The 26,829-nt window shown below is 33.1% G+C and overlaps 1 protein-coding gene across 1 annotated transcript; it reads right to left on the bottom strand.

Moving 5' to 3' along the window:
* LOC143085269 (P-selectin-like) lies at nt 1-25,085 on the bottom strand. The gene is made up of 11 exons (XM_076261523.1): nt 24,892-25,085; nt 16,579-16,801; nt 15,335-15,444; nt 14,403-14,540; nt 11,186-11,251; nt 9,191-9,370; nt 8,127-8,306; nt 7,063-7,242; nt 5,999-6,178; nt 4,935-5,114; nt 1-161 (listed from the first exon to the last, which is right to left on the bottom strand). The coding sequence occupies exons 1-11, from the start codon at nt 24,962-24,964 to the stop codon at nt 79-81; spliced, it is 1,593 nt and encodes a 530-aa protein (XP_076117638.1). The 5' UTR covers nt 24,965-25,085; the 3' UTR covers nt 1-78.
* Nucleotides 25,086-26,829: the final 1,744 nt, after the last annotated feature.

Genomic DNA, 26,829 nt, shown 5'->3' with positions numbered 1-26,829 from the left:
TGTTCATATCAATTTTATTGTGGTTTCATTTTGCTAACATTTATAAAAGGCATCTTCAACAGATACAGAAATACTGCATCATAGTCTTCTCGTATTCAAGTGTACTGATCTCCTCCTCCTTCTGCGGCGCCCTTGACACTTAGCAGGTTTGATGATACGGCCTGTTAAAGAGAAAATGAAAATAAATTGAATTAAGTAATGCTCGATTAACCACTTAACTTTGTGTTGAAACAATATCGTTTTGTTCAATATGTTGTCAAATGGATATATAATTGATAGTTATCAAATATCTAGGCTTATAATTTGATACGCTAGACGAGCGTTTTGTCTATATGATAATACTCATCAGTGACGCTCAGAAAGCCAAACAAGTATAACGTTGAAGAGCAAAGACATGATACCAATTATGATGGAAGTATTCTTTGGTTAGAATTTCAGAGCTGACATATTTTTATCAGTCAATAAATCAAAGAAAAAGAACAATTTAAAATATGTAGGGGGACGGTTGAGATTGCATAAACATGTTTAACCCCTCCGCATTGTTGCGCCTGTCCAAAGTCAGGAGCCTCTGGCCTTTGTTAGTCTTGTATTATTTTTAATTGTAGTTTCTTGTGTACAATTTGGAGTTAAGTAGGGCGTTCATTATCACTGAACTAGTATATATATTTGTTTAGGGGCCAGCTGAAGGACGCCTCCGGGTGCGGGAATTTCTCGCTGCATTGAAGACCTGTTGGTGACCTTCTGCTGTTGTCTGCTCTATGGTCGGGTTGTTGTCTCTCTGACACATTCCCCATTTCCATTCTCAATTTTATTAGACTTCACTGATAACTTATGTTACAGTAAATAAGGTTAATTATAAACGAAACACCGCATGGTCCCAAATGGAGGGTTGAAATAGCATGTAATCGTCAAAATTCAACCGTCACCTTTTTGCTACAGCTAGCGTTAATGAAAGCGACGGATATTTAACGATTAAAATAAGGATAATCAAGAAACCAAACTAAGGGAATTAAAAAGGAACGAGACCGGTTGAGTTGACGATGGAATCGTCTCCTTCTATGAATACATCACTCGCCAAGCGAATCCTCACTCAATCAAAAATTAAACAATCGGGAATAAGACACTAAATGTCAAATTACAAGTCTGACGACTTTCTTCAAATCTAATGATAAGATCTAGACGACGATTTAGTGGAGAGAGCGACGTAAATTATCGGTCAAACGATTTGTGATAGTAATCGTAAAAGTTATGTAGCATTGATTTCAGTCGTACTCCCTCATGACTGTTAAATCAGTTCTTTTAAGGAACATACACCTACTTACGGAGTCCAGCATAGTTTGAACATATATGAGGTTAACGTATTTACTAAGAAATGTTAATGTCCTGTAATGATCTGAGCTGAGAAATGAGAAGTTGCAAATTGGAAAATTGAAATCATTACGTTTATCATAAATCTAGTTTGAAGTTGTCAATCTGTGTCAATATCGAGGATTATATACGAAGAAGGCGGTCAAAGCATATAAAGTAGATCTTATGTGTTTTATCACCTTTCATAAAATAGAATTTTTGAGCAGGCGAGAAAATTTATTTAAAACAATTAAAATATTTAATCGCCCAATTCCATAAATATGAAATACCGTAGCATAAATCAATTGTGAGCCGAATAGTGGCATACATAGAACATGGATAATGAATTTAAGCTTTTAAAAAGATCTATTCATCTTCAAAAATTGATACTTTAAACATTATGGACTAGGATAGTATTCAATACTATTGGTTGATCATTTTTTTGCTGATCGTATTTAGTATTTAACGTAAAATAATAGGCAAAATCGACAATAACTTGTCGTTGTGGACTTGGATAGTATTCAATACTATTGGTTGATCGTTTTTTGCTGATTGTATTTAGTATTTAACGTAAGATAATAGGCAAAATCGACAATAATTTGTCGTTGGACAATTTCTACTACGTTGACTTATTTATAGATCTTGTCTAGCTGATTATTTTTTTATTTTGACAATAACTCCTATAAAAAGTTTTCTATCAATTTTGGTGTAATGAATAGTAAGTAGGTTTTAATATTCTGAAAATCTTTGTCTTTGTCCAATTTTTACTATCTACATCAGTTGTCAAGATAATAGGAAAGCCTTTCATTTACCCAAAAGTTCCATTTTAGTCATGTCACTCTCGTGTTGTTGGCAGGCAAATTAAAAAAAAATGATAAAACTAAATTCCCTTACGATGATAGCAGCCTAGTAATTTCTTATGAGAGGATCTTTGTAAAATCTAACAATCGACGACGATGGGGAAATTTTCACTCTCCCCTAAGTCTCAGATGAGTAAAAAAGAGAAGGGGGGATGGGTGTTCCAAAGAATTTGACATTATCATGTTCGTTAAATAAGACAATCTTTTCAAGATGTATTTTATTAAACAAAAACTGCTTGAAATTGTGTTTTGCAATACTGATATCATATCATATGTAATATAAACCATTTGAGTGAGTACTGATGCTACAACGAAGTTGTCATTTTATTTGTTTGTAGGTGTTCACTTATTTGATTGATAATAGTTATCAAAGGTACCAGGATTATAGTTTAGGACGCCAAACGCGCGTTTCGTCTACATAAGACTCATCAGTGACGCTCATATCAAAATATTTATAAAACCAAACACGTACAAAGTTGAAGAGCATTGAGGATCTTAACTTCCAAAAAGTTGTGCCAAATACGGCTAAATATGATATCATTTTCTACAAATTTCAAATACATCACTTTTGTTAGGTACAATCGTATGCATTTCGTATCCGTTAATTGTTTTAACATAAGAAATTAGAAGATGGGATGTGACTGCTAATGAGACCACTATCAGCAAGAGACTAAAAGGAATTAAAATTTATGCGTACCAACTTTCAAGTGTACATATATATGAGGAAAACATTTTGGATGTATAATCACAGTTGAACTAATACATTATAAACCCTCATGTATTGAAATGCCAAATATTTCTGTCTTCACAACTCCACAATTTGACCTCAGTTCATCCCGGTTATATTCGAGGAAATAATTGGATTGTGTAATCGCGTATATTCTGTAATTTGTGGAAAATTTGTCTGTTTTTTGTTAGTGTTTTTGTACATGATGTTGACTGTTTTTTTTTTGTCAAAATACGAAGGAATTATCTTCCTAAATGTCAGAGAGAATTAAGAAGGATACATAACGTAGTACAGTGGTTGTCGTTGGTTAATGTCTGTCATATTTGATTTTTCTCAAATTGGTTTGATAAAATTTAGACAAGCAGATACTAGCTATAGTATTTCAATTGAACTATTACATATTTGTTAATGTCGGTGCCGTTTAAAGCCGATTATAAGCCATTGTTTTTCTCATCGTTGTAGGCCGTACGTTTGCCTATAATTTCTTTTATCCACGTCATTTGAAGTTTTGTGCATAGCTACTCATTGCCAATCATACCAAACCTTCTTCAGAATTTTCATATTGTGACGTCATAAAAACAGTCGACCATGCCTGATGACGTCACATCAAAAGTACACAACTTTACTCATATCTTTTAAAAAGGATAAAAATCATTCCACCACTGTAACTCGTGAATTACGACATTTCTCCACTCTCAACAGTTAAATTGTAATTATTTAAAAAAAAAAACTCGTTAAGCCTCGCGCTTTAAATATTAAAATCTAACTATCTCGAGTGGAGAAATATCGTTATAAAGTTGTTGCAGTTGTAGAATCTATATTTCATTGCAAAGAATCCTGATAATTTTGATTTTGAATTGATGGATATAGTGTTATTGAAAGATTTTATTTTCTATTGAAAGAAACATGTATTTGAATAAATTCGAAAACCTCTTCATTTTATAGTTTATCTGCCTACTAATTTTTTTTTGTCATAAAAAAAAGTAAAATCAGAAAAAAAAATGGATTCAGAGGAAAATTTAAAACGGAAAGTCCCTAATCAAATGGCATAATCAAATGATAAAACACATCAAACGAATGAACAAGAACTGTCGTATTCTTGACCTAGTACAGGCATTTTAAAATGTAGAAATGATGCTTAGGCCTTTAAAAAGAAATATCGTGTACGATATTTATATTAAAAGTGTCAACCAAGTGTTCTTACCGCAGACTGGGGGAATACCACTCCAGGCTTTATCATCCTGACATTGACGAGTCAGGTCACCATGGTATCATGCTTGTTCATGTCGGTGCAGTTTATTGACTTTATATGCCATTGTTTTTCTCATCGTTGAGATCGTACTACTGCCTATAATGTCTTTCCTCCACTTCATTTGAACTTTTGTACATCGCTTCTCATTGGCAATCATACCAAACCTCCTAATTTTTTTTACATTTGTACTTGAGAAATGTGTATACACATATTTTTAATTATGTATTCCTAAGCCTTAGGATAAAAAAGAGGGACAAAAAATACCAGAGAGACATCCAAAATTATAAATCGAAAATAAACTGACAACGCCATGGCCAAAAATGAAAAAGACAAACAGACAAACAATAGTACACATGACACAACATATAAAACTTAAAAATAAGCAACACGAACCCCAGCAAAAGCTGGGGATGATCTCAGGTGCTCCAGAAGGGTAAGCAGATCCTGCTCCATATGTGGCACCCGTCGTGTTGCTCATGTTATAACCAATCCGGTAAATAGTATAATTCGGTAGGTCACATTCATGAAAGGGAAGGGGATTGTAGTTACGACGTAAGGAACATATCCGATACCATGTGTGAAACGGCTATTCCATAACAGTCAACCAACTCGTGATGGCGTCCGTAAAATTTACGAAGGGATGACTTCAACTTCACCATTTGAAACTCTTGGTTTAATAGCTTCCTTGTGAGCAGCAACAAATATCTTGTACGATCTTTGTATTTAATTATCTATACAGTGTTCTTACCGCAGACTGGAGGACTTCCACTCCAGCTTTCATCGGCCAAACATTCACGAATCAGGTCACCAGACTTCAATTCATAGCCGGTGTTACAAGCATAAGTTATATTGTCTTGGTAGTTTGTACCAGTCTCAGCAGTTATAGTAGTGAAATTTACTGGAGCAAGGTCTGGACAAGCTACTATCTCTACAATAGAATAAAACCCTAATTCAAAAAGTTGTTTGATTGAATAATGTTTTAATACAAGTACTAGTAGTTAATTATGAATGATTACGAATAATTGATTTTTTTCTCAATTTGGTTTATTAAAAAATTAAGACCATTAAATACTAGCTATGGTATCATGCTTGTTCATGTCGGTGCAGTTTATTGACTTTATATGCCATTGTTTTTCTCATCGTTGAGATCGTACTACTGCCTATAATGTCTTTCCTCCACTTCATTTGAACTTTTGTACATCGCTTCTCATTGGCAATCATACCAAACCTCCTAATTTTTTTTACATTTGTACTTGAGAAATGTGTATACACATATTTTTAATTATGTATTCCTAAGCCTTAGGATAAAAAAGAGGGACAAAAGATACCAGAGAGACATTCAAAATTATAAATCGAAAATAAACTGACAACGCCATGGCCAAAAATGAAAAAGACAAACAGACAAACAATAGTACACATGACACAACATATAAAACTTAAAAATAAGCAACACGAACCCCAGCAAAAGCTGGGGATGATCTCAGGTGCTCCAGAAGGGTAAGCAGATCCTGCTCCATATGTGGCACCCGTCGTGTTGCTCATGTTATAACCAATCCGGTAAATAGTATAATTCGGTAGGTCACATTCATGAAAGGGAAGGGGATTGTAGTTACGACGTAAGGAACATATCCGATACCATGTGTGAAACGGCTATTCCATAACAGTCAACCAACTCGTGATGGCGTCCGTAAAATTTACGAAGGGATGACTTCAACTTCACCATTTGAAACTCTTGGTTTAATAGCTTCCTTGTGAGCAGCAACAAATATCTTGTACGATCTTTGTATTTAATTATCTATACAGTGTTCTTACCGCAGACTGGAGGACTTCCACTCCAGCTTTCATCGGCCAAACATTCACGAATCAGGTCACCAGACTTCAATTCATAGCCGGTGTTACAAGCATAAGTTATATTGTCTTGGTAGTTTGTACCAGTCTCAGCAGTTATAGTAGTGAAATTTACTGGAGCAAGGTCTGGACAAGCTACTATCTCTACAATAGAATAAAACCCTAATTCAAAAAGTTGTTTGATTGAATAATGTTTTAATACAAGTACTAGTAGTTAATTATGAATGATTACGAATAATTGATTTTTTTCTCAATTTGGTTTATTAAAAAATTAAGACCATTAAATACTAGCTATGGTATCATGCTTGTTCATGTCGGTGCAGTTTATTGACTTTATATGCCATTGTTTTTCTCATCGTTGAGATCGTACTACTGCCTATAATGTCTTTCCTCCACTTCATTTGAACTTTTGTACATCGCTTCTCATTGGCAATCATACCAAACCTCCTAATTTTTTTTACATTTGTACTTGAGAAATGTGTATACACATATTTTTAATTATGTATTCCTAAGCCTTAGGATAAAAAAGAGGGACAAAAGATACCAGAGAGACATTCAAAATTATAAATCGAAAATAAACTGACAACGCCATGGCCAAAAATGAAAAAGACAAACAGACAAACAATAGTACACATGACACAACATATAAAACTTAAAAATAAGCAACACGAACCCCAGCAAAAGCTGGGGATGATCTCAGGTGCTCCAGAAGGGTAAGCAGATCCTGCTCTATATGTGACACCCGTCGTGTTGCTCATGTTATAACCAATCCGGTAAATAGTATAATTCGGTAGGTCACATTCATGAAAGGGAAGGGGATTGTAGTTACGACGTAAGGAACATATCCGATACCATGTGTGAAACGGCTATTCCATAACAGTCAACCAACTCGTGATGGCGTCCGTAAAATTTACGAAGGGATGACTTCAACTTCACCATTTGAAACTCTTGGTTTAATAGCTTCCTTGTGAGCAGCAACAAATATCTTGTACGATCTTTGTATTTAATTATCTATACAGTGTTCTTACCGCAGACTGGAGGACTTCCACTCCAGCTTTCATCGGCCAAACATTCACGAATCAGGTCACCAGACTTCAATTCATAGCCGGTGTTACAAGCATAAGTTATATTGTCTTGGTAGTTTGTACCAGTCTCAGCAGTTATAGTAGTGAAATTTACTGGAGCAAGGTCTGGACAAGCTACTATCTCTACAATAGAATAAAACCCTAATTCAAAAAGTTGTTTGATTGAATAATGTTTTAATACAAGTACTAGTAGTTAATTATGAATGATTACGAATAATTGATTTTTTTCTCAATTTGGTTTATTAAAAAATTAAGACCATTAAATACTAGCTATGGTATCATGCTTGTTCATGTCGGTGCAGTTTATTGACTTTATATGCCATTGTTTTTCTCATCGTTGAGATCGTACTACTGCCTATAATGTCTTTCCTCCACTTCATTTGAACTTTTGTACATCGCTTCTCATTGGCAATCATACCAAACCTCCTAATTTTTTTTACATTTGTACTTGAGAAATGTGTATACACATATTTTTAATTATGTATTCCTAAGCCTTAGGATAAAAAAGAGGGACAAAAGATACCAGAGAGACATTCAAAATTATAAATCGAAAATAAACTGACAACGCCATGGCCAAAAATGAAAAAGACAAACAGACAAACAATAGTACACATGACACAACATATAAAACTTAAAAATAAGCAACACGAACCCCAGCAAAAGCTGGGGATGATCTCAGGTGCTCCAGAAGGGTAAGCAGATCCTGCTCCATATGTGGCACCCGTCGTGTTGCTCATGTTATAACCAATCCGGTAAATAGTATAATTCGGTAGGTCACATTCATGAAAGGGAAGGGGATTGTAGTTACGACGTAAGGAACATATCCGATACCATGTGTGAAACGGCTATTCCATAACAGTCAACCAACTCGTGATGGCGTCCGTAAAATTTACGAAGGGATGACTTCAACTTCACCATTTGAAACTCTTGGTTTAATAGCTTCCTTGTGAGCAGCAACAAATATCTTGTACGATCTTTGTATTTAATTATCTATACAGTGTTCTTACCGCAGACTGGAGGACTTCCACTCCAGCTTTCATCGGCCAAACATTCACGAATCAGGTCACCAGACTTCAATTCATAGCCGGTGTTACAAGCATAAGTTATATTGTCTTGGTAGTTTGTACCAGTCTCAGCAGTTATAGTAGTGAAATTTACTGGAGCAAGGTCTGGACAAGCTACTATCTCTACAATAGAATAAAACCCTAATTCAAAAAGTTGTTTGATTGAATAATGTTTTAATACAAGTACTAGTAGTTAATTATGAATGATTACGAATAATTGATTTTTTTCTCAATTTGGTTTATTAAAAAATTAAGACCATTAAATACTAGCTATGGTATCATGCTTGTTCATGTCGGTGCAGTTTATTGACTTTATATGCCATTGTTTTTCTCATCGTTGAGATCGTACTACTGCCTATAATGTCTTTCCTCCACTTCATTTGAACTTTTGTACATCGCTTCTCATTGGCAATCATACCAAACCTCCTAATTTTTTTTACATTTGTACTTGAGAAATGTGTATACACATATTTTTAATTATGTATTCCTAAGCCTTAGGATAAAAAAGAGGGACAAAAGATACCAGAGAGACATTCAAAATTATAAATCGAAAATAAACTGACAACGCCATGGCCAAAAATGAAAAAGACAAACAGACAAACAATAGTACACATGACACAACATATAAAACTTAAAAATAAGCAACACGAACCCCAGCAAAAGCTGGGGATGATCTCAGGTGCTCCAGAAGGGTAAGCAGATCCTGCTCCATATGTGGCACCCGTCGTGTTGCTCATGTTATAACCAATCCGGTAAATAGTATAATTCGGTAGGTCACATTCATGAAAGGGAAGGGGATTGTAGTTACGACGTAAGGAACATATCCGATACCATGTGTGAAACGGCTATTCCATAACAGTCAACCAACTCGTGATGGCGTCCGTAAAATTTACGAAGGGATGACTTCAACTTCACCATTTGAAACTCTTGGTTTAATAGCTTCCTTGTGAGCAGCAACAAATATCTTGTACGATCTTTGTATTTAATTATCTATACAGTGTTCTTACCGCAGACTGGAGGACTTCCACTCCAGCTTTCATCGGCCAAACATTCACGAATCAGGTCACCAGACTTCAATTCATAGCCGGTGTTACAAGCATAAGTTATATTGTCTTGGTAGTTTGTACCAGTCTCAGCAGTTATAGTAGTGAAATTTACTGGAGCAAGGTCTGGACAAGCTATTACCTCTGTAATAGTATTAACTTCATATTTATTAATAAAATATGTTAAGTAGTAAATTATGAATGATTATCAATTGTTGATTTTTGAAGAAAATGCATTATAAGTACTTAAAAAATATGATTCCCGCCAAAATATTACAGAACAAAAAGCATGCAAAACAAAGAAACTCGAGGTAGGCTGCTCTGGTAAACAAAAGACAAACAAAAACACACAAGAATTTACAAAATTCCGATATCAACTTAACATGATATAGATTATGTATTTTTTGCTATATAAACTAGTAGATTGATTTTATTTTCGATTGAAAGTAACATAATTTGATTATATTTTTCAAAACCTCATCCTTCTATAAAAAATCCAAATACCCATTGTTTCCATAATTTAAGTTAAAAAAGGGTACGAGAAATGAAAAAAGGAATATGTTTCTTTTCAATCATCAATGAAAGTTTAATTTTGTCAAAATAAGCTTAAGAAACAGCAGATAATAGTTTTACTTGCAAGTGAATAACTTGACCTCATTTAATTCGTATTCATGTGACCTCCAAATTAATTCCTTACCCTGAGTTTGGTTACGTATGCATTTTGCATGTTTGGTAATTAAAAGGAAAGGACTGTTAAGATTGAATGTGAAACATGGGTAAAACATTTGATAGACTGATCTACAAAAACTAGTTTATTATTTTTATCTATGTATATGTATGTCTATATCTATATCTCTATCTGGTAATATGACCGTTTGCAGTCATCGAAGGTCACCTCAATGGTTAATTACATGGCGTCCTCACTAAAATGCACACAAAATATGCTGATGTATATTATCGAGTTCATGCATTGGAAATCGTTTATTTTAGCCTTCGGGAAAACGTTTTACTATGTTAAAAAAATAAAATATGAGAATTTGAGTCAATAGTTAAAATACAATTATGTATAATACTATATGGTATATACCTTTTATAAGCCGTGGATACAAGGTTTGAATGTGTTAGATTGACAGTGAGTTTGTATCCAGTCGTCCTGGTGTAAGGGTATATATCGTGGTATCATTTGATGAAGGTCTTCAGTTCGATTCCGAGAACAGACACTGGACATTTGATGTTTTTTTTTTCTACATTAAAGTTGGTGTTCCTTTCTAATTATTTATTCGACATTCCCGCCAAAATATTACAGAACAAAAAGCATGCAAAACAAAGAAACTCGAGGTAGGCTGCTCTGGTAAGGGTGATGCCCCTTAGACTTTTAGTTGGGATGTAAATTTAAAGACGCGTGACTCATTTTTATAACGAAAGAATGTGTTCAGCTAAAAATCTACGCGAAATTGAATGCAGTGACCTCATAATTAATGTGAATATTTTCTAATATGGAATTTATCGTAAATTAATTTTATTAGATATACATCTCATTTAAATTCCATTAACTTTTTTTAAGTTAAATCACCACATAATGTTCATTGCATTTGATAACAAGTAACTACATTAATTATTCCCTAAAAATGTTTTTTAATAATGAAATCAACTTAACATTTAAATTATTGTAGATTCGGTTTACTTTTAACTAAAATAGATATTAGCATGCAATCGTATTATGTATATAACAAGTAACAATTCATGCAATCTATGTCTTGTTACAATGCAATTGGCCGAGATACAAATGCTAGATATGGCGATTAATGTCATTTTATCACCGAAACAAGAGCATTATTATAGTTAGTAATATATATATTATCAAAGCTATTATTTTCCCAGTGTAGATTTTGACCACTTCAGGAAATTGTGTTGCTGTAACTAATGTTCAAGTCAATGAATTATTCATATTTAACCTACGTTCTTCACATGGACTTTCACAAGGCGTACACAAAGCTGCGTCACTTGGCACAACATCGGTAGTACCTGGTATAGATAAAAAAATATATTAAATAAGAATAAAATGTATTGCAAGATTTCAGTTCTCTGTTTCTGTGTACTTTATACATGTTAATATGAATATGATAAATGTCTCTTCAACTTATGTCTAATGTCTATCAATTTTATAGTTATTATCAGTTAAAAGCGGTGTTACCAGCATGAAAAGGAACATTGTAAATAGCTAGACAGTAATTGCACTCATTTTGATTTCCTCTCTTCGTCATTTGCTGTTCAATTGCTTCTTCCAATATTTTCAATTTACGTCGAAAGTTACTTCGATAAGCGCGATGTCTAATAATACTGCAGTGAACAAATCCAAACGTGCACGGGACCCACAACATTTTCTCAAAGGAAAAAATAAAAGCCTAATGCCAGTAAAAAAATGATTCCCACTTTTCAGCTAGTAAAATATTTTGAAATACATCTACATTTAAAAAAATCCCTTACTGACGCATTTTACCATCAGGTTCTTATTCATAAGATTCTTACATCCTTCAACAATGCTTTACAGTAACACCATTCAATTTAACAATTTGAAGAATGCAAATGACTAATGTTTAATAATTGTTTTCATACACGAAAAAGACGAGCATTCGAAACAAAAGCCGACACTCTCCGTAACAAGAATGTTTCCATAGTGCACGAATGATGAAAGAATGGAAATGAGGAATATGTCAAAGAGACAACAACCAAACAAAAAAGCCGATAACAGTAAAAAGCCATCATTGGATCTTCAACATACGAGAAAAATCCGCATCCAGAGACAGGATTCAGTTTGCCTCAAAATAAAATAATGTACTGGTTCAGTGAAAATAGATCTCATACTTTACTCAAGAACTGAACTTATACAATGAATAAAATTTAAAAAAAAAAACACACAAAACTAACAATTGGCCAAAGGCTCAATAATTGGGACAGGCGAAAATATGCCGTAGAGTTCAACATGTTTTGTGAGATCTGAACCTTCCTCCTTGAACAGAAACTTTACCCTGAAACGAGACAGACGGACTGACAGACGGATCCACTGACCAAAAGACATAAATGCATCAACACATATATTTAAATAAAGACAACAGTAGTATACCGCTGTTCGAAACTCATAAATAGATTGAGAAAAAAAAAATCCGGGTTACAAACTAAAACTGAGGGAAATGTATCAAATATAAGAGGAGAACAGCGACACAACAGAAACACAACATTAGAAACGAACTATAATATAACAATAGCCATTTTCCTGACTTGGTACAGGACATATTAAGAACAAACATTGTGGATTGAACCTGGTTTTGTGGCATGACAAACCTCCCGCTTTTATGGCAATGTTAAATATAACATTAAAATGACAACATTACATGATAGGACTACAATACAAATAAATAGGAAAACATATAGGACAGAGAAGCACACGAATGATAGGTAATAAAAGGTGCCAGGTTTAAAATTTAATACGCCAGGCGCGTGTTTCGTCCACACATGACTAACCAGTGACCCTCTGATGAAAAAAGTTCGAAAGCCAAAAAAATAAAGGGGTACAAAGTTGAAGAGCACCGAGGACTAAAAGTCCCAAAAAAGAAGTGCCAAATACGGCCTATGTAAAATAAAGGCAACAGTAGTATACCGCTGTTCGAAACTCATAAATCGATAGAGAAAAAAACAAATCCTAGTTACATATATTTATAATAATGTAGATGTATTTAAATATATGTTAAAGGATATTGATAAGTTCTTATCTTTCTTCCTAAGAAGTTTCTATATGAAGTCAGCCTTATATAAATAAAGAAACAAGTCGGCAAGAAGAGGGGCACAATTTGTCCCCATTGGAATGCCGACAGTTTGTTGACAAACACGTCCTCCGAACGTAACAAATATGTTGTCAATCAAGAAATCAAGCATCTTGATAATGTCAATTTCAGAGAATTTATTGTTTGAATTAGAGTGATCCTTTACAAAGTAGAATTTATCTCTCCCTAAGACAAGATACTTGTATCTACGTTGGCCGTTCTTTTTTATGAAACAAAGCAATACCAACTCTTTCAATTTGTCTTTTAGTTTGGAATGTGGAATACTTGTGTAAAGTGTAGTAAAGTCAAACGTTTTAATACGATTACAAGATGGAAGAGAGTTTGATTGTATGTACTCTAAAAGATCTTTGGATTTTTTAGTATCCACATCTGATTCACGCCACCTCTGGAATAGGCAGTGTCACAATAACTTTGAAGCCCGTCTTTGATTGCTGATAAAATAGATGTTCATAATTTAGAAAGAGGTTTCGTGGAGCACTTGGAAGACCCAGCAAAATACCGTTGTATAAAAGATGTCGTTCAATTTGCCATGATTTTTTCTCAAATAAAAATAAATTGTCCATTCGTTTGATGTGTTTTATCATTTGATTTTGGCATTTAATTACGGACTTTCCGTTTTGAACTTCCTCGGAGTTCAGTATTTTGGTGATTTTACTTTTTAAATACCAATTTTCAACATAAAAAATGAAAAAAAACTGTAAAAAATTGCGTATCAATCAAAATCTGATCAGAAATGATAGCGCTGATAAAAACACATGACGGTGATAGCTGACGGATAGACGGCTAATAAACATGGAAACTGGAAGACTAGTAAACGAATTAGATATAACGCAGCAACATTTCTCACGATGCATATCATTTAACGAAGGGGAAATGTGTGTTGTCATGCTTTATCTACATGGCTGCAGATTTGTTTGTTTATATACAAGCAAACTCCATCTATCTTTCTCTATTAGTTCTTTCGTCTTTCAACACAATTGGCTTCAAAATAATTCCACTTTTTTACAATTCGTAGATTTTAGTAGCTACTGTTGTTTATGACATTTTGACACGTTTTCTTGGCTTTTTCTTGTGCAACTATCTCTTAATCTATCTCAGTGAACTACAACTCAGCCAACAGATTGTTGTTTCATTGGTACTTATACCACACCTTCTTATTCATACGTTTCTCTAACAAATTACCTGTCTTGAAGTATGCGTATTTTTGTTTTTGATGTATATTGACAAAACTAACTACACAGTGGGTCAGTGAACTACAACTCAGCCAACAGATAGTTGTGTCAAATGTACTTATACCACACTTTCTTATTTATACAGTTTCTCTAACAAATTACCTGTCTTTTGAAGTGTGCGTATTTTTGGCTCTGATGTATATTGACAAAACGTGCTACACAGTGGGTCAGAATCATCTGGTATACTGTTTTCTGGAGGATTGAATACCCTTTCATTTGGCAATATAGTATTATCCACATCTGCATATTTCAAATTTAATTAACAAATATTAAAATTAAAAAAATACTATAATTATGTTTATGGTATACACATTTACCTTTTTCGCAATTAACAAAGAATAAAATATTCAGCGTAAAAGGATGTTCAGTAATTTTTAAAGGCTGAAAAAAATGATTAAATAAAAAAAGAAATCTCAAATTTTATCATTTGTCATATTTATTAGCAAGTGTATATGGTGTTGACAAATACAAAGAGAAACATGGCAAATAGTTAAACAATATTAAAGAAATACATATTTATCGGGAACATCTTAACAGTTTTGTTATCCTGATTAAGCAGTTATACTCAGACACTAATTTTTACTCGGCTCGGGAACACTTGATTCTAATCAGAAACATTTAGTTTTATTCAGCAGGAAAAACATATTTCACCCAACAGTTGAACTTGTATTAACATTGATGAATTTCTAGGACTGCCTGAAAGTCAGCAGGTTTTGAAAAGATTCAAACATATAATTGGTAGGCAGATTTACATACCCAAAAATTATAGTCCTGGACCAAGTGAACGTTCATAATATTTGTCCACCAATTTTTACCACTCACCTTTTATTTTATTTTCTAACTTCTTGACAGCGGCTTGTTTGAGTGAAACGAGAGTTAACTGCGCAATATAAATATTGTCGTTTGTCTTTGTTTTTTAAGACTTGCATTGACCTCAAAATAGAAACAAAGACAACATCTAAAAGAACAACTTTTAGTCATTAGAGGTTTAGATAAATCTTAACTAAGATAACCGATGAAAAAAATAATAATACCTGATAATAAGTAGAAGTAAAACAAGTTGTCTGTGACCTTTGTGAATTTCATACAAAGATATAACCGTCTATTACCTCCGAAAGGTCCATCACTATAGCTGGTATCGCTCCTTATACAGAATAAAAATAAAATAAAAAAGGAAATATATTAATATACATGACCTACTTCGGCCCGTACAGATTGCATGGACTTAATTTTATTAGCTTATTGTATTTTGTAACTATGGCAAGTCGTCTCACTTAACAACGTTTTGTATGATAAAACGGGTACTGTCTGATTGGTATATTCTTGAGTAGGTTCGTTACATTTTTTCGTCTTCTAAGCTGTTGTCGGCACTTATCTTTCCGGATCACCCACTTATGATGAGGTTCGAATCGCTAAAAAGTGTTGGGTTTTTATTTTGGAAAGGGGGACGGGCGTTATGTGTCTTTGATGTACCATGCTCTTGTTGTACCATGCTTTTAGATTTTTTGTTGACCTAGAAATTTTGTAACTTCTGCATCTATCAAGAACTTTAATTTTGGTAGCTATGACATAAGGGATGACATCAAAAGATCAATGTAAGATAAAAAAAAACTTAATTCAAATAGTTTGGGGTGGGGGGTTGAACTGCTGCAAGATGTGGTTATCCGGCATTGATTTTTACATATATCTATATGGGTGAATCATTTTTTCCCAAATTAAGTTAAGAGGGGGTGAGGGGGTCAGATAAAAAACTATGTAAATTAAGTTTTTTATCCTTCATTGAACTTTTGATGTCGTCCCTAAGAGTAAGGCAATCGTTAGCTCATAAGTGTAAAAACAGAAGTATGGGTTGAACTGAATGTTTGTTTTTGTTTTGTTTTAACTGGATTTTATTACATTCAGGTATATCTCGTGCGAGTGAAAAAAACATTTGTATGATAAAAACTTCCAAGTTGTACACACAATGAGCAACTCGGGTAAATACTTTTCAGGACAGATAATTTGTTTTCTTATATTAAAACAAGAATTTACTAGAATCTGATGTGGAAAAAGATGCATACTAAACAAGAATTATAAATAGACCAACGTATATAATATTTTTTACTATGCATTTTACACATTATTTGATAAATCGAATTCTAAAAGGATCGACACTAATTTGGAATACTATCAAATACAAAATGAGGGAACAGTTCGACTAGCATGGTTAGGTGTATCTAATTTAATGAAAAGAAACCACAAAGAAGCTAATATAACGTGATATATTATATAGTCTTACTTAAATACAGCAACAGATTCTGTATCTGACAATGTTAAGTTAGATATGCAAGTCCATGCGTCCATTGTCGTTCCAAGTGCATTGAAACGTACGGATGACTGTTGTGGTAAAACTGTATTCTGAATCCTAAGTGTAGTTGTTATCGGTTGATTATCATCTGGTTTGGTATACTTATAAATCCATTCCGTATTCCGAAGTTCTGGAGGCAGTATACAAATTGCATCTAAAAATAAGTTTATTTTATTAAGCATTATATACATGTATGTTGCATATAAACATATCATACTGATGTTTCTCAAAAATCTATACTCAAATGTTAATAACCTCGAAACAAATATATCCTGACACATCTCACAAACAAAAACATATTTCTTTCTATGCAGCCTATATTTGCTCCACATTTTACAATAACATGTATCGAGAACATTTAAAAACAAATGAAAACATAAAGCACCAATTATGTAGTCGTCTTTATCTATTCGTGTCCGTGATGTAATGCGTGATTCAAAAAATCTTTCAAGATGGTTGAAATACCTTTTTCAATAGTCGTCAAATGGTTATTTGAATCATTATAAGAGTCAATTTCAGATTGCATTTGTGGTGTGTCAAATAAGCCGTATCTGTCAGATGACTCGTAGCCGTTGTAATTGGAATTCATGTACCATGATCAGTTAAATAAGTTTATAATTTTAAGCGTCATGAAGAAATGAACGCTTCCACGTTTTCTTTTATTTATCTATGTTTCTTTGTGGAGTTTTTGTGGACTTTTGTTTGTATTTGTTCTCCTTTTTTTCTTTTGACCATGTGGAGTTCTCTCTTAAACTAAAGGGTTCTAAATTCCCATTTTGCACCGTTTTCTCACTTAAAATTATAAGTAACTTGAGTTGCATTAAACAAACATTTACATTTTACGTTTTTTTGTAAATGAAGCATTACATACTATAACCTAATAATATATTTAAAATATTACTTAAGCAATCAGGTTGTCTTGTAGCGTACACGGATGTCTGTGAACCCACTTTTAGATTTTTTAAAACGATGATTTTTTTTTCTTTAAAGAACAAAATCCTTAGTCATATGTTATAAAATAAAATTATCCATCGAGTCGTTTTATAAAGTAAACAGATGTCTACAATTTAAGGTGACTGGGGTGTGTTCCTCTATCTTGGATTTGGAAAATACAGATAACATTCGGTCTAAAAAATAAAAAAAACAACACGTTTAATAATTTAATGCGTCCGAAGCGCTTTTCTGGATTTACCTTCATCAGGAACGCTCAAAGCCAAACATTTGAAATCCAAAGATGTATAAGTACCGAAAATCGTTGAAGAGCTATATGTCAAAAATACTTAGAATAACTAGCCAAATTCATCGAAAGCCATCTTTGCCTAAGGGAGTTGAAACCTTAGTTTCATAATAATTTCAAAATTTATAAACGGACAATTTTAGTTTGTTAAATCATGTCAGTACCGAAGCACTGACTACTGAGCTGATGATACTAAATCTTCAATGAAATGTGCAAATTTCGACGGTAGTATGTATTAAATGTGTAACACGTTTCGTGTTATTATAGAAAAGTGGGTCTTTTATTTTAATTTACGGTGGTATTTGACAAAATAAAAGAATTTCTAGTTTGATTCACTTTTATCAATTGTGCATAAGGGGAGGGAACTCCGATATAAGGTGAGATACCACAGATAATGTAAGTTTTATAATAGTGGGGCGAGAGATACCAGAGGAACAGTAAAACTCATAGATCGAAAATAAACTGACATCTCAATGACTAAAAAGGACAAAAGACAATTAAAAGTGCACAAGACACAACAACAAGAGAAAACTAAAGACTAAGCAACACGTACCCCAATAAACTGGGGTTATCCCATGTGCTCCGGAATGGTAAGCAGATCCTGTTCTACATGTGGATGTGTCGTGTTGCTCATGTTATTACAATTCGGGTAGATAGTCTTATTCGGTAGGTTATATTCACGAAAAGGGAACTGAATTGTAGTTACGACAGAAGGAGCATATCTGATATCATCTGTGGAACGGATATTCCATACCGGTCAACCAACTCGTGATGACGTCCGTAAAATTTACGAAAGAATTATTTCAACTTCACTATTTTGGAACTCTTGATTTAATAGCTTCCTTGTGAGCAGCTACCCTCTATCATATATCAAGGAAATCACAAGTCCGAGAATATCGTAACATTTATGAGATATATACTTCGTATGCAGGCGCTACTGGAATGTTGCTACATAGAAATGGAAAGATGTCAATTGGTAAGCTGAAATCATCTCTTTTGTCGTTAAGTTTTGTGTTCATCCGACTCTCATTGTCAAAGTCTAGATGTTAAAATCAAGATATGAGACAGCCCTAAAAGAGGGACGAAAGGTACCAGAGGGACAGTCAAACTCATAAATTGAAAATAAACTGACAACGCCATTACTGAAATGAAAAATACAAACAGACAAACAATAGTACACATAACTTTATCTGTTGTATCCTTTATCTCTATTACGATCGGATAGTTGCGTTAAACATAGTCACCAAAGTTTGAACTATTTAGTGAGAGAACATCATCTATATAGCGGAAAGTAAAGTTAAAGGATATCGCTAACTTCTTATCTTTCTTCCTAAAAAATCCTGTATGACGTCAGCCTCATAATAATAAATACACAAGTCGGCAAGAAGAGGGGCACAATGGGTTCCAATGGTAATGCCGATCCCCATAGGAACGCCGACATTCTGTTTAAAAAAACGTTCTCTAAACGTAACAACTATGATGTCAATCAAGTAATCAAGGACCTTTAGAATGCCTGTTTCAAAGAATATTTTTTTTTTAATCAGAGTGATTATTTACTAAGTAGGATTTAACCCTCCTTAAGGATTGATACTTGTATCTACGTTGACTTTTCTTTATTATGACACAAAGCAATACCAATTCTTTCAATTTGTACTTTTAGTTTGGAATGGGGAATACTTGTGTAAAGTGTAGAAAAGTCAAATGTTTTAATACTACTACAAGTTGGAAGAGAGTTAGATTGTATGTACTCTAAAAGATCTTTGGATTTTTTAGTACCCACGTCTGATTCAAGCAACCTCTAGAATATGCAGTTTCACAATAACTTTGAAAGATGATCAAATAAACGTTAATAATTTAGACAGAGGTTTTGTGGAGCACTTGGAGGATCCAGCAATATACTGTTGTTTGTAAGGACACTTATGAAATTTGGGCATCCAATACAGTGATGGACGATCAAGTTCTACATCTTTGGTTGAAATTCCAAAGGTACATAGAACAGACCGATGATCATGCAGGATGTCCTCTTTAGTAAGTGTCATGAGGGTATATGTCGAGTGTCCAAGTGAATTGTTGATACCTAGTTCATTTATCAAGCAGTTTATGTAATGAGATTTAGACACAACAACGATGATGTTTTTTGGATTATTTGTCGGAATAACAACATGTTTGTCATGGAGGTAGGACAAGTGCTTTGCAACATTGACGGTCTTTACAGATTGACGTAGCATAGGTATTGATAGACCAATTTAGTTTTGTAATTCCAATTTGTATTAACGACCTCATTCGGAAAGAGTTTGACTTCTTTCTCGCGTTTATTCCATTGCCTGGCAAAATCTCGATTGAATTACTCAGTATTTTGAAGTTGTATTTCCAATTGATTGATTAAGGCTCACGATATTTCGGAACATTGGATAACACATTTCGCAGTTGACAATGTCACCGGTAATAACGTAGCCCGCCGGATAATGTGTGAACTTGGAACTAGCATAGGTTCAATTAGGAGGTTTAGACTTGAAGTCGTCAATATTGAGATCCTACAAAACGTGTTTATAATTAAACGTTTTAGTTGCAATTGGTTTGGTATATGTATAAGAAAGGATTGGTACAGACTGATGTTCAGATTAAGGAGGTATTTTGCAATTGAACTAATATATGATCAAGTATATTGCCCTAGTTGACGCCATCGAGACCTTTGTTGACAAAGAAAAATTTTGATAAAGATTTTTTCTCCTTTTCATCTTTTCCAATGCGAACAAGTTTAAAAAGTCTGTGACTTGCAATATATGACATCATTGCTGTAAGTTTGTATTGGTTTAAATGAGGGTTTGTAACAGTGGTTACCAAACATAAATTGAACAGAAAATGAAGTTTTTAAAGTGGTAATAAATAAAGTTTCGTGCGAATGTTATGAATACCATATGAGTATTAGAATGAGTTGCGAATTTACCTATATTTTTCTGTTGCAAGAAAACAAGTCCAGTGAACCCATGTTTTTTTTTTTTTTTTTTTTTTTATCGAAAGCATATTCTAAGAGTTTTGGAATGGGGGAGATGTGGTTACTTGTTTTAAAGCCAACTATGTTCTCTTTCGGGTGACATCCGGAAACGTAAGTGTTTCGATATCCTAAAGATGAAACACATACAGGTATACCTTTTGTAACAATTTAACCGTTATATTTATTGGCCTTCGTGGGTGATTGGCATTGATAACTTACAAATCCCGTGGCAAACATTTCCGTTTTCAGTAGGATTATAGATTGTGGCAGATAACGGAACATTATTTGACAGTTATTGTCACTGTAAAATCGATTAACATCGGGAGGGGTAGCTAGCCATAAATCAATTTAACCATAGAACAATCATTTTCTTCTTCAAAGTAATTAACATAGCAGTTGTTGTCAGATACTAGTAGTCCGTTTATATGTATGTTGGTGTTTGATTTTGTTTGTTTGTAGCAGTTTAGTATTTCTGTCGTTCCGTTGTTTTACGCACCTCTTTACGTTGATGACTTTCCCTAGGTTGTGGTTTGTGACCCAGATTTGTTTTCGCCTTGTCGTTTTATGAGCATCAAACAGCGTTATTATACTGTTGCCAATATCTATACAACATTTTATGTGTCTTCAAAAAGCCTTATTCACATAACAAACATATTTCATTTTACTCTGTATTTGAATTGATTTTTTTTTTCTATTTTGAGAGTCCGCAAATATCTATTAGCAGTATCATCACAATAGTATATAGTGTTTATAAACTGTTATATATATACAACTCGTCTAAACATCAACCCAACAATGTTAGATCTGTAAATATTTGCTTTCGCATTTTTTTTGTTCTTCTCTCGCCCGGATTCGAACGCATGCTACTGAGATATTGTGACACCAAATCGCCTGCACTGTAACCGTCCCGCTAGACCACACGACCACCTGGGCTTCATAAAAATGAAGTTTTCGGTGGCCGGGTGTTACCTTTCCATGTCAGTTTTAATCTAGCGTCGTACTACAGTACATGATATATAAGGCATGGAGATGTTATTTTTACAGATCAGCTAAGTTATATATAGTAAAGGATCCTACAAATTAATGTAAGATACAGTCACAGAAAATGATTATATTTATAATAATTTCTGAGCCAGTTACAACTCTACAACAGATTTATCCATCGGATCACCAGCAGTGATGGTGATACATGGCTGTATACAGTATATATACAACTCGTCTAAACATCAACCCAACAATCTTATATCTGTAAATTTGCTTTTGCAGCAACTATACAACTGTATAAAAACGACACGTATGGTGTGGCTTATTGCCAAGGGTTAAAGAGTTTCTAGTGGTCCTTTGTAGTTACATGTAGCATAGGTTGTTGCAAGCCGATTGAATCATAATGTAAGTAATTGAAGTAATTGAAAGACTGAAAAAAGTCGTAGTAGAACGACAGACGTAAAAAAATCATATATCATATGAAAACATACATAACAATGACTAAACATAACATCGCAGAAATGACTAGCATCAATAGGAAACAGTACATAGACGATTCAAGATTAAGAAAACGAACCACATCATCAAATTGACTAAAGTCAAATGCCCAGGAATTGCTAGTAGATATTTCAACTATGTTACAATTTTGTTAAGCTAATCTTTCTTGACAAATTAAAAGGGATAATATTAAGACTCTCTTTTCTTAAATTCTTAAAACACAGATTTGGTAAAACATAAGTAAATATAGTTATGCGTTGGCGATAGATTTTTAATGTCAGCCCATCATTTATTCTAACTAAAACTTGTAAAGAAATCGTTAAAAATATGTGATATGTGTTTGATTGATACTCGTGTACATTTAGGTGTCTATACACGCATAGACGATTAAATTAAAACTGAAATTACATAATGTATATGATTAAATATAACTTATTTACTTCTAAGGAAATATCAAAACATTACGTTGTTTAAAAAACGGTGACAAGGGCGTAAAGCTAAAAAATATGGTTCCTTGAGATCCTTGTACTTTTAAGTTAACCGGAGATTTAAATAGTATATTCAAACGAAAGTGTTTGTGGTCTTTATTTTGAAAAGTTCAAATTATTATTAAATGTGATATTTTTTTGTGAATAATGCTACTATACAAGAAAACGGAAACGATATCAAAGGAACAATCAAAACCCACAAGTTCAATATATCAGTGGAATACACGAAACAAGCCTTAACTTTGGCCAAAAGAAAAAAGAATATACAAAAATGACTACAAAGATTTAAGAGTTAGCAACATTAACATGAACTACAACTAAACAAGTGGTGAACTTGGGTGCTTTGCATACATAAACAGTAGTTGATGCACTAGTGAAAAGCTTTGTGTAATTCATATATAAACCGGATTCATATAAATGACATTGCATAAAACATATCCTTGACTACAACATTTTTTTTTGTTTTTTTGCAATATGTTATACCTTAAAGTACCGTGTAACTCAATGTAGTCTATATTGAAAAATGTGTTACATTGAAGCTATGTTAACAAATCTAGATTCAATTTCTCCGAAACCATGACTTTTGAAAAAATCAATTGATAACGACGAATCATGGTACATTCGTTCCTCTATAACGATATTGAAATTAAAACTGAATAACGATAAAGATAACCAGAGTCGATAAAAAGAAAACCAAGTTTATCAGATGCTAACGAATGGTGAACATTACTTCTTGACTCTAGTGATAGCTTACCTACAATATGTTACCCTCTATAGAGAAAATAAAAAAGACAAAAGCAAGCTCTACATTATAGTTTCAAAATTCATATGAATTGCTATCGGAAAGTTGTTACACAGAAATGGGAAAATTTAAATCATCTCTTTTGTCGTATTGTTTAGTTCTCAACCGACCTTTATTGGCATTGCATCGGTTGTGTTGCTTACTTGAGTTTAAAAGGATATATGCAGTAAACCAAATTTACAGTCAGTTTCATTTCAATTTTCTTCGAGAAACTTATGTATGATGTTTGTCCTATTTGAATAAACAAACCATTCCGAAAGCATATGTGAACAATTGGTTCACCCAGGAATATCGATTAATATTTTTCCAAAACGTAATAAAGGTGTTCCCAAAACAATATTTCGGATATTGATGATTTTCGACATAGGAAAATGCCGGTACCCAGTTCGGAATATAATTCGTTTGATGTGTTTGAGCTTCATAATTTGACGAGGGACTCTCTGTTTTAAATTTTCGGACTTCGATATTTTCGTTATTTTACATTTTTCAGTTTCAGTGAACATTGCCAAAAGATTTATTCCTTTCTTATTAACAGTACATTTTTATCTGTCTTTCTATTTCTGTTATATAAAACAAAGTTTGACTTATTCTATAAATCTATCTTTACCTTAATTAAGTGGAATATTAGTGACGAAGTAGCGAAGTTATATACTATTACATGAGAAGGACTTTGATTAGAATTACCGTAATGGTTAAATAATTATGTTTCTTCATCTGTTCGAAATTCATAAATCGATTGAGAAAAAGAAACAAATCTTGGTTACAAACTAAAACTGAGGAAAACACATCAAATATAAGAGGAGAACTACGACACAACAGAAACACGAACTATAATATAACAATGGCCATTTTCCTGACTTGGTACAAGACATTTTAATAAGAAAAAAATGGATAGTTGGACCTGGTTTTGTGGCTAGCCTAACCTCCCGCTTTAATGGCAATGTTCAATATAATATTAAAATGACAACATTATATGAATGACAGGACTACAATACAAATAAATGAGAGAACATAAAAGACAGATAAATATTCTATGGTAGAAAATCCATAATGTTTCAAAATATTCGATATATTCGTAGTTTTGTAAATTTCATAACTATTGACACATCAATGATAATTCATGTCAAAACAGAAATACTGAATTCTCGGTAAGTGATACACAAATCTAAAAAATGACGCTCAAAAAAGTTTTAAAGGACAATCAATTACATAACAAGATTTAAGAGCTACAATAAATTACCTGTGACTGTTGAAAGCAGCAACAGATTAATGACTACTGTCATTGGATTAACAAAAATAATCTTGAAATCCATTCTCGAATCTCTCCGTTGCAAATCTTCTGACTTAATATTTTAATCGGAAATATTGTATACCAGATGGTACATTCGCTTTAATGTTGACGAAATGTTGACAGAAATAAACATCTTGTTGTACATGTCGTTTTTATCAATAGATTGAAATTTAAAACTCATTAGCCATAGATGAATGATTTTCTGATGGATAAACAAGTTGTCAGAGGCTGAATAAACGTTAAACATTTGTAGTTATTGGGATTGGTAAAGCACCAGGATCTACAGTTGTACAAAATTGTTTTGAATTGATTACACTCTTTTTTTATATATGTATATATTTTTCAAAATATTTACTTTTTGTCATCATTTTGACGTCCGTTGTCGTCGTTAACACTTTTTTTACTATATTACTTTAACCAAATACTCATTTTTATTCGTCATCTGTGGCCTACGCTTAGAATGTCGTCTTGAATTTTTAATTTCAAAGTATTTTAGAGGCCTTTAACCTCACAAATGTGAAGTCCATATGCATTTTCAAAATAGAATTATAGTCCATCTGGTCATGTTATAACCCTCTACTTTGGCATCGTTATTAATGAACAACTAAGAGAGTTGTTAGCTAAGGGACCAAAATACAGAATTCCAAAGTCCATCAACTGGACAAGGAACTTAAGATTACTGATGAATGCATTTGAGGACTATACTAGAAAATGGATAAAGAGCAAACTAGATGAACCAGAACTGGACACTTTATCTGAATTTATCAAAGCTATTCGATCAAGAATTTAGAAGCGCATTCAGAAACTAATATTAACTATGAGCATAAGGGTTTCTATCCCATTCAAAAATCTGGCTGAAATCGATGCTTTATCCTCTTTGCACGATGATATATCATTGTTCCGTCCGATAAAGCCCCCAATACTAATTGTCTTCGTATGTAAATATCATTCTCACAAAAGAGCTTGGAATAAGCAGCATAACGAGAAATCCTGAAATTTCTTTAACATCATTTACATAGGATAAAATTTTGCAGAATCACAAATATGTCCTTCCTTCATTTGGTATTTACATCAAAACGAGAAAAAAAGAAAATATACCGTCAGTATACTTGATACCAAGACTTCATAAACTCCGTATCAAGACCGATACATATCTGGATCATCAAATTGTTACTCTAGTCATATTTTTAAAGTGTTGACTTATATTTTTTTACGATAAAAGATGGCCTTCAAAAATATGACGAATTGTGTAAATCAATGTGAATTCTCTAAAATTCTACAGATCTACTGCTTAACCTCAGATCACAATCACTGCAATTTTGTAGTAACATTAAAACTTTTGCTTTTTCCACGCTTGACACTACAATTCCCCTTCAAAACATTTACTTCATCACCTCATTAAACAAATCTTGTTCTATAAAAATGGGAATCGTAGATATTAATTTATTGTTTTGGGTTTTAATAATTCTTATTTTGTTAAGAACCAAACTGATTCTATCAGAAAACACAGTGAAGATGATATTTTCAAAATGCTATACTTTTTAATCGACTATATATTTATATGATTGTTCAGTTTAGAATTGATATTCCAATGGGTACTAATTCTGCACTCTTTTTGCCAATTTGTTTTTGTACTCGTATTCATTCACAACCTTCTTAATAACAAATAGAAAAATCACCTTGCATATTTCTTTAATTTTACTTTCAGATATATATTGGTGATGTCGTATCACTTAATAATCCATTTTAGTTAGTACATATACATCACATATATTTCATATATTCCAGCGAAGTTGACTTTAAGAATACTACTGATACAAGTTACAAGAAGGACTGCTTCATACCTTGATCTTTTCCTCAATATTAATATTGATACAGATGGACGAC

This window comes from Mytilus galloprovincialis, chromosome 8 (assembly GCF_965363235.1).
Source record: "Mytilus galloprovincialis chromosome 8, xbMytGall1.hap1.1, whole genome shotgun sequence".
NCBI classification, from domain to species: domain Eukaryota; kingdom Metazoa; phylum Mollusca; class Bivalvia; order Mytilida; family Mytilidae; genus Mytilus; species Mytilus galloprovincialis.
This window is presented reverse-complemented; position numbering and strand designations above follow the sequence as displayed.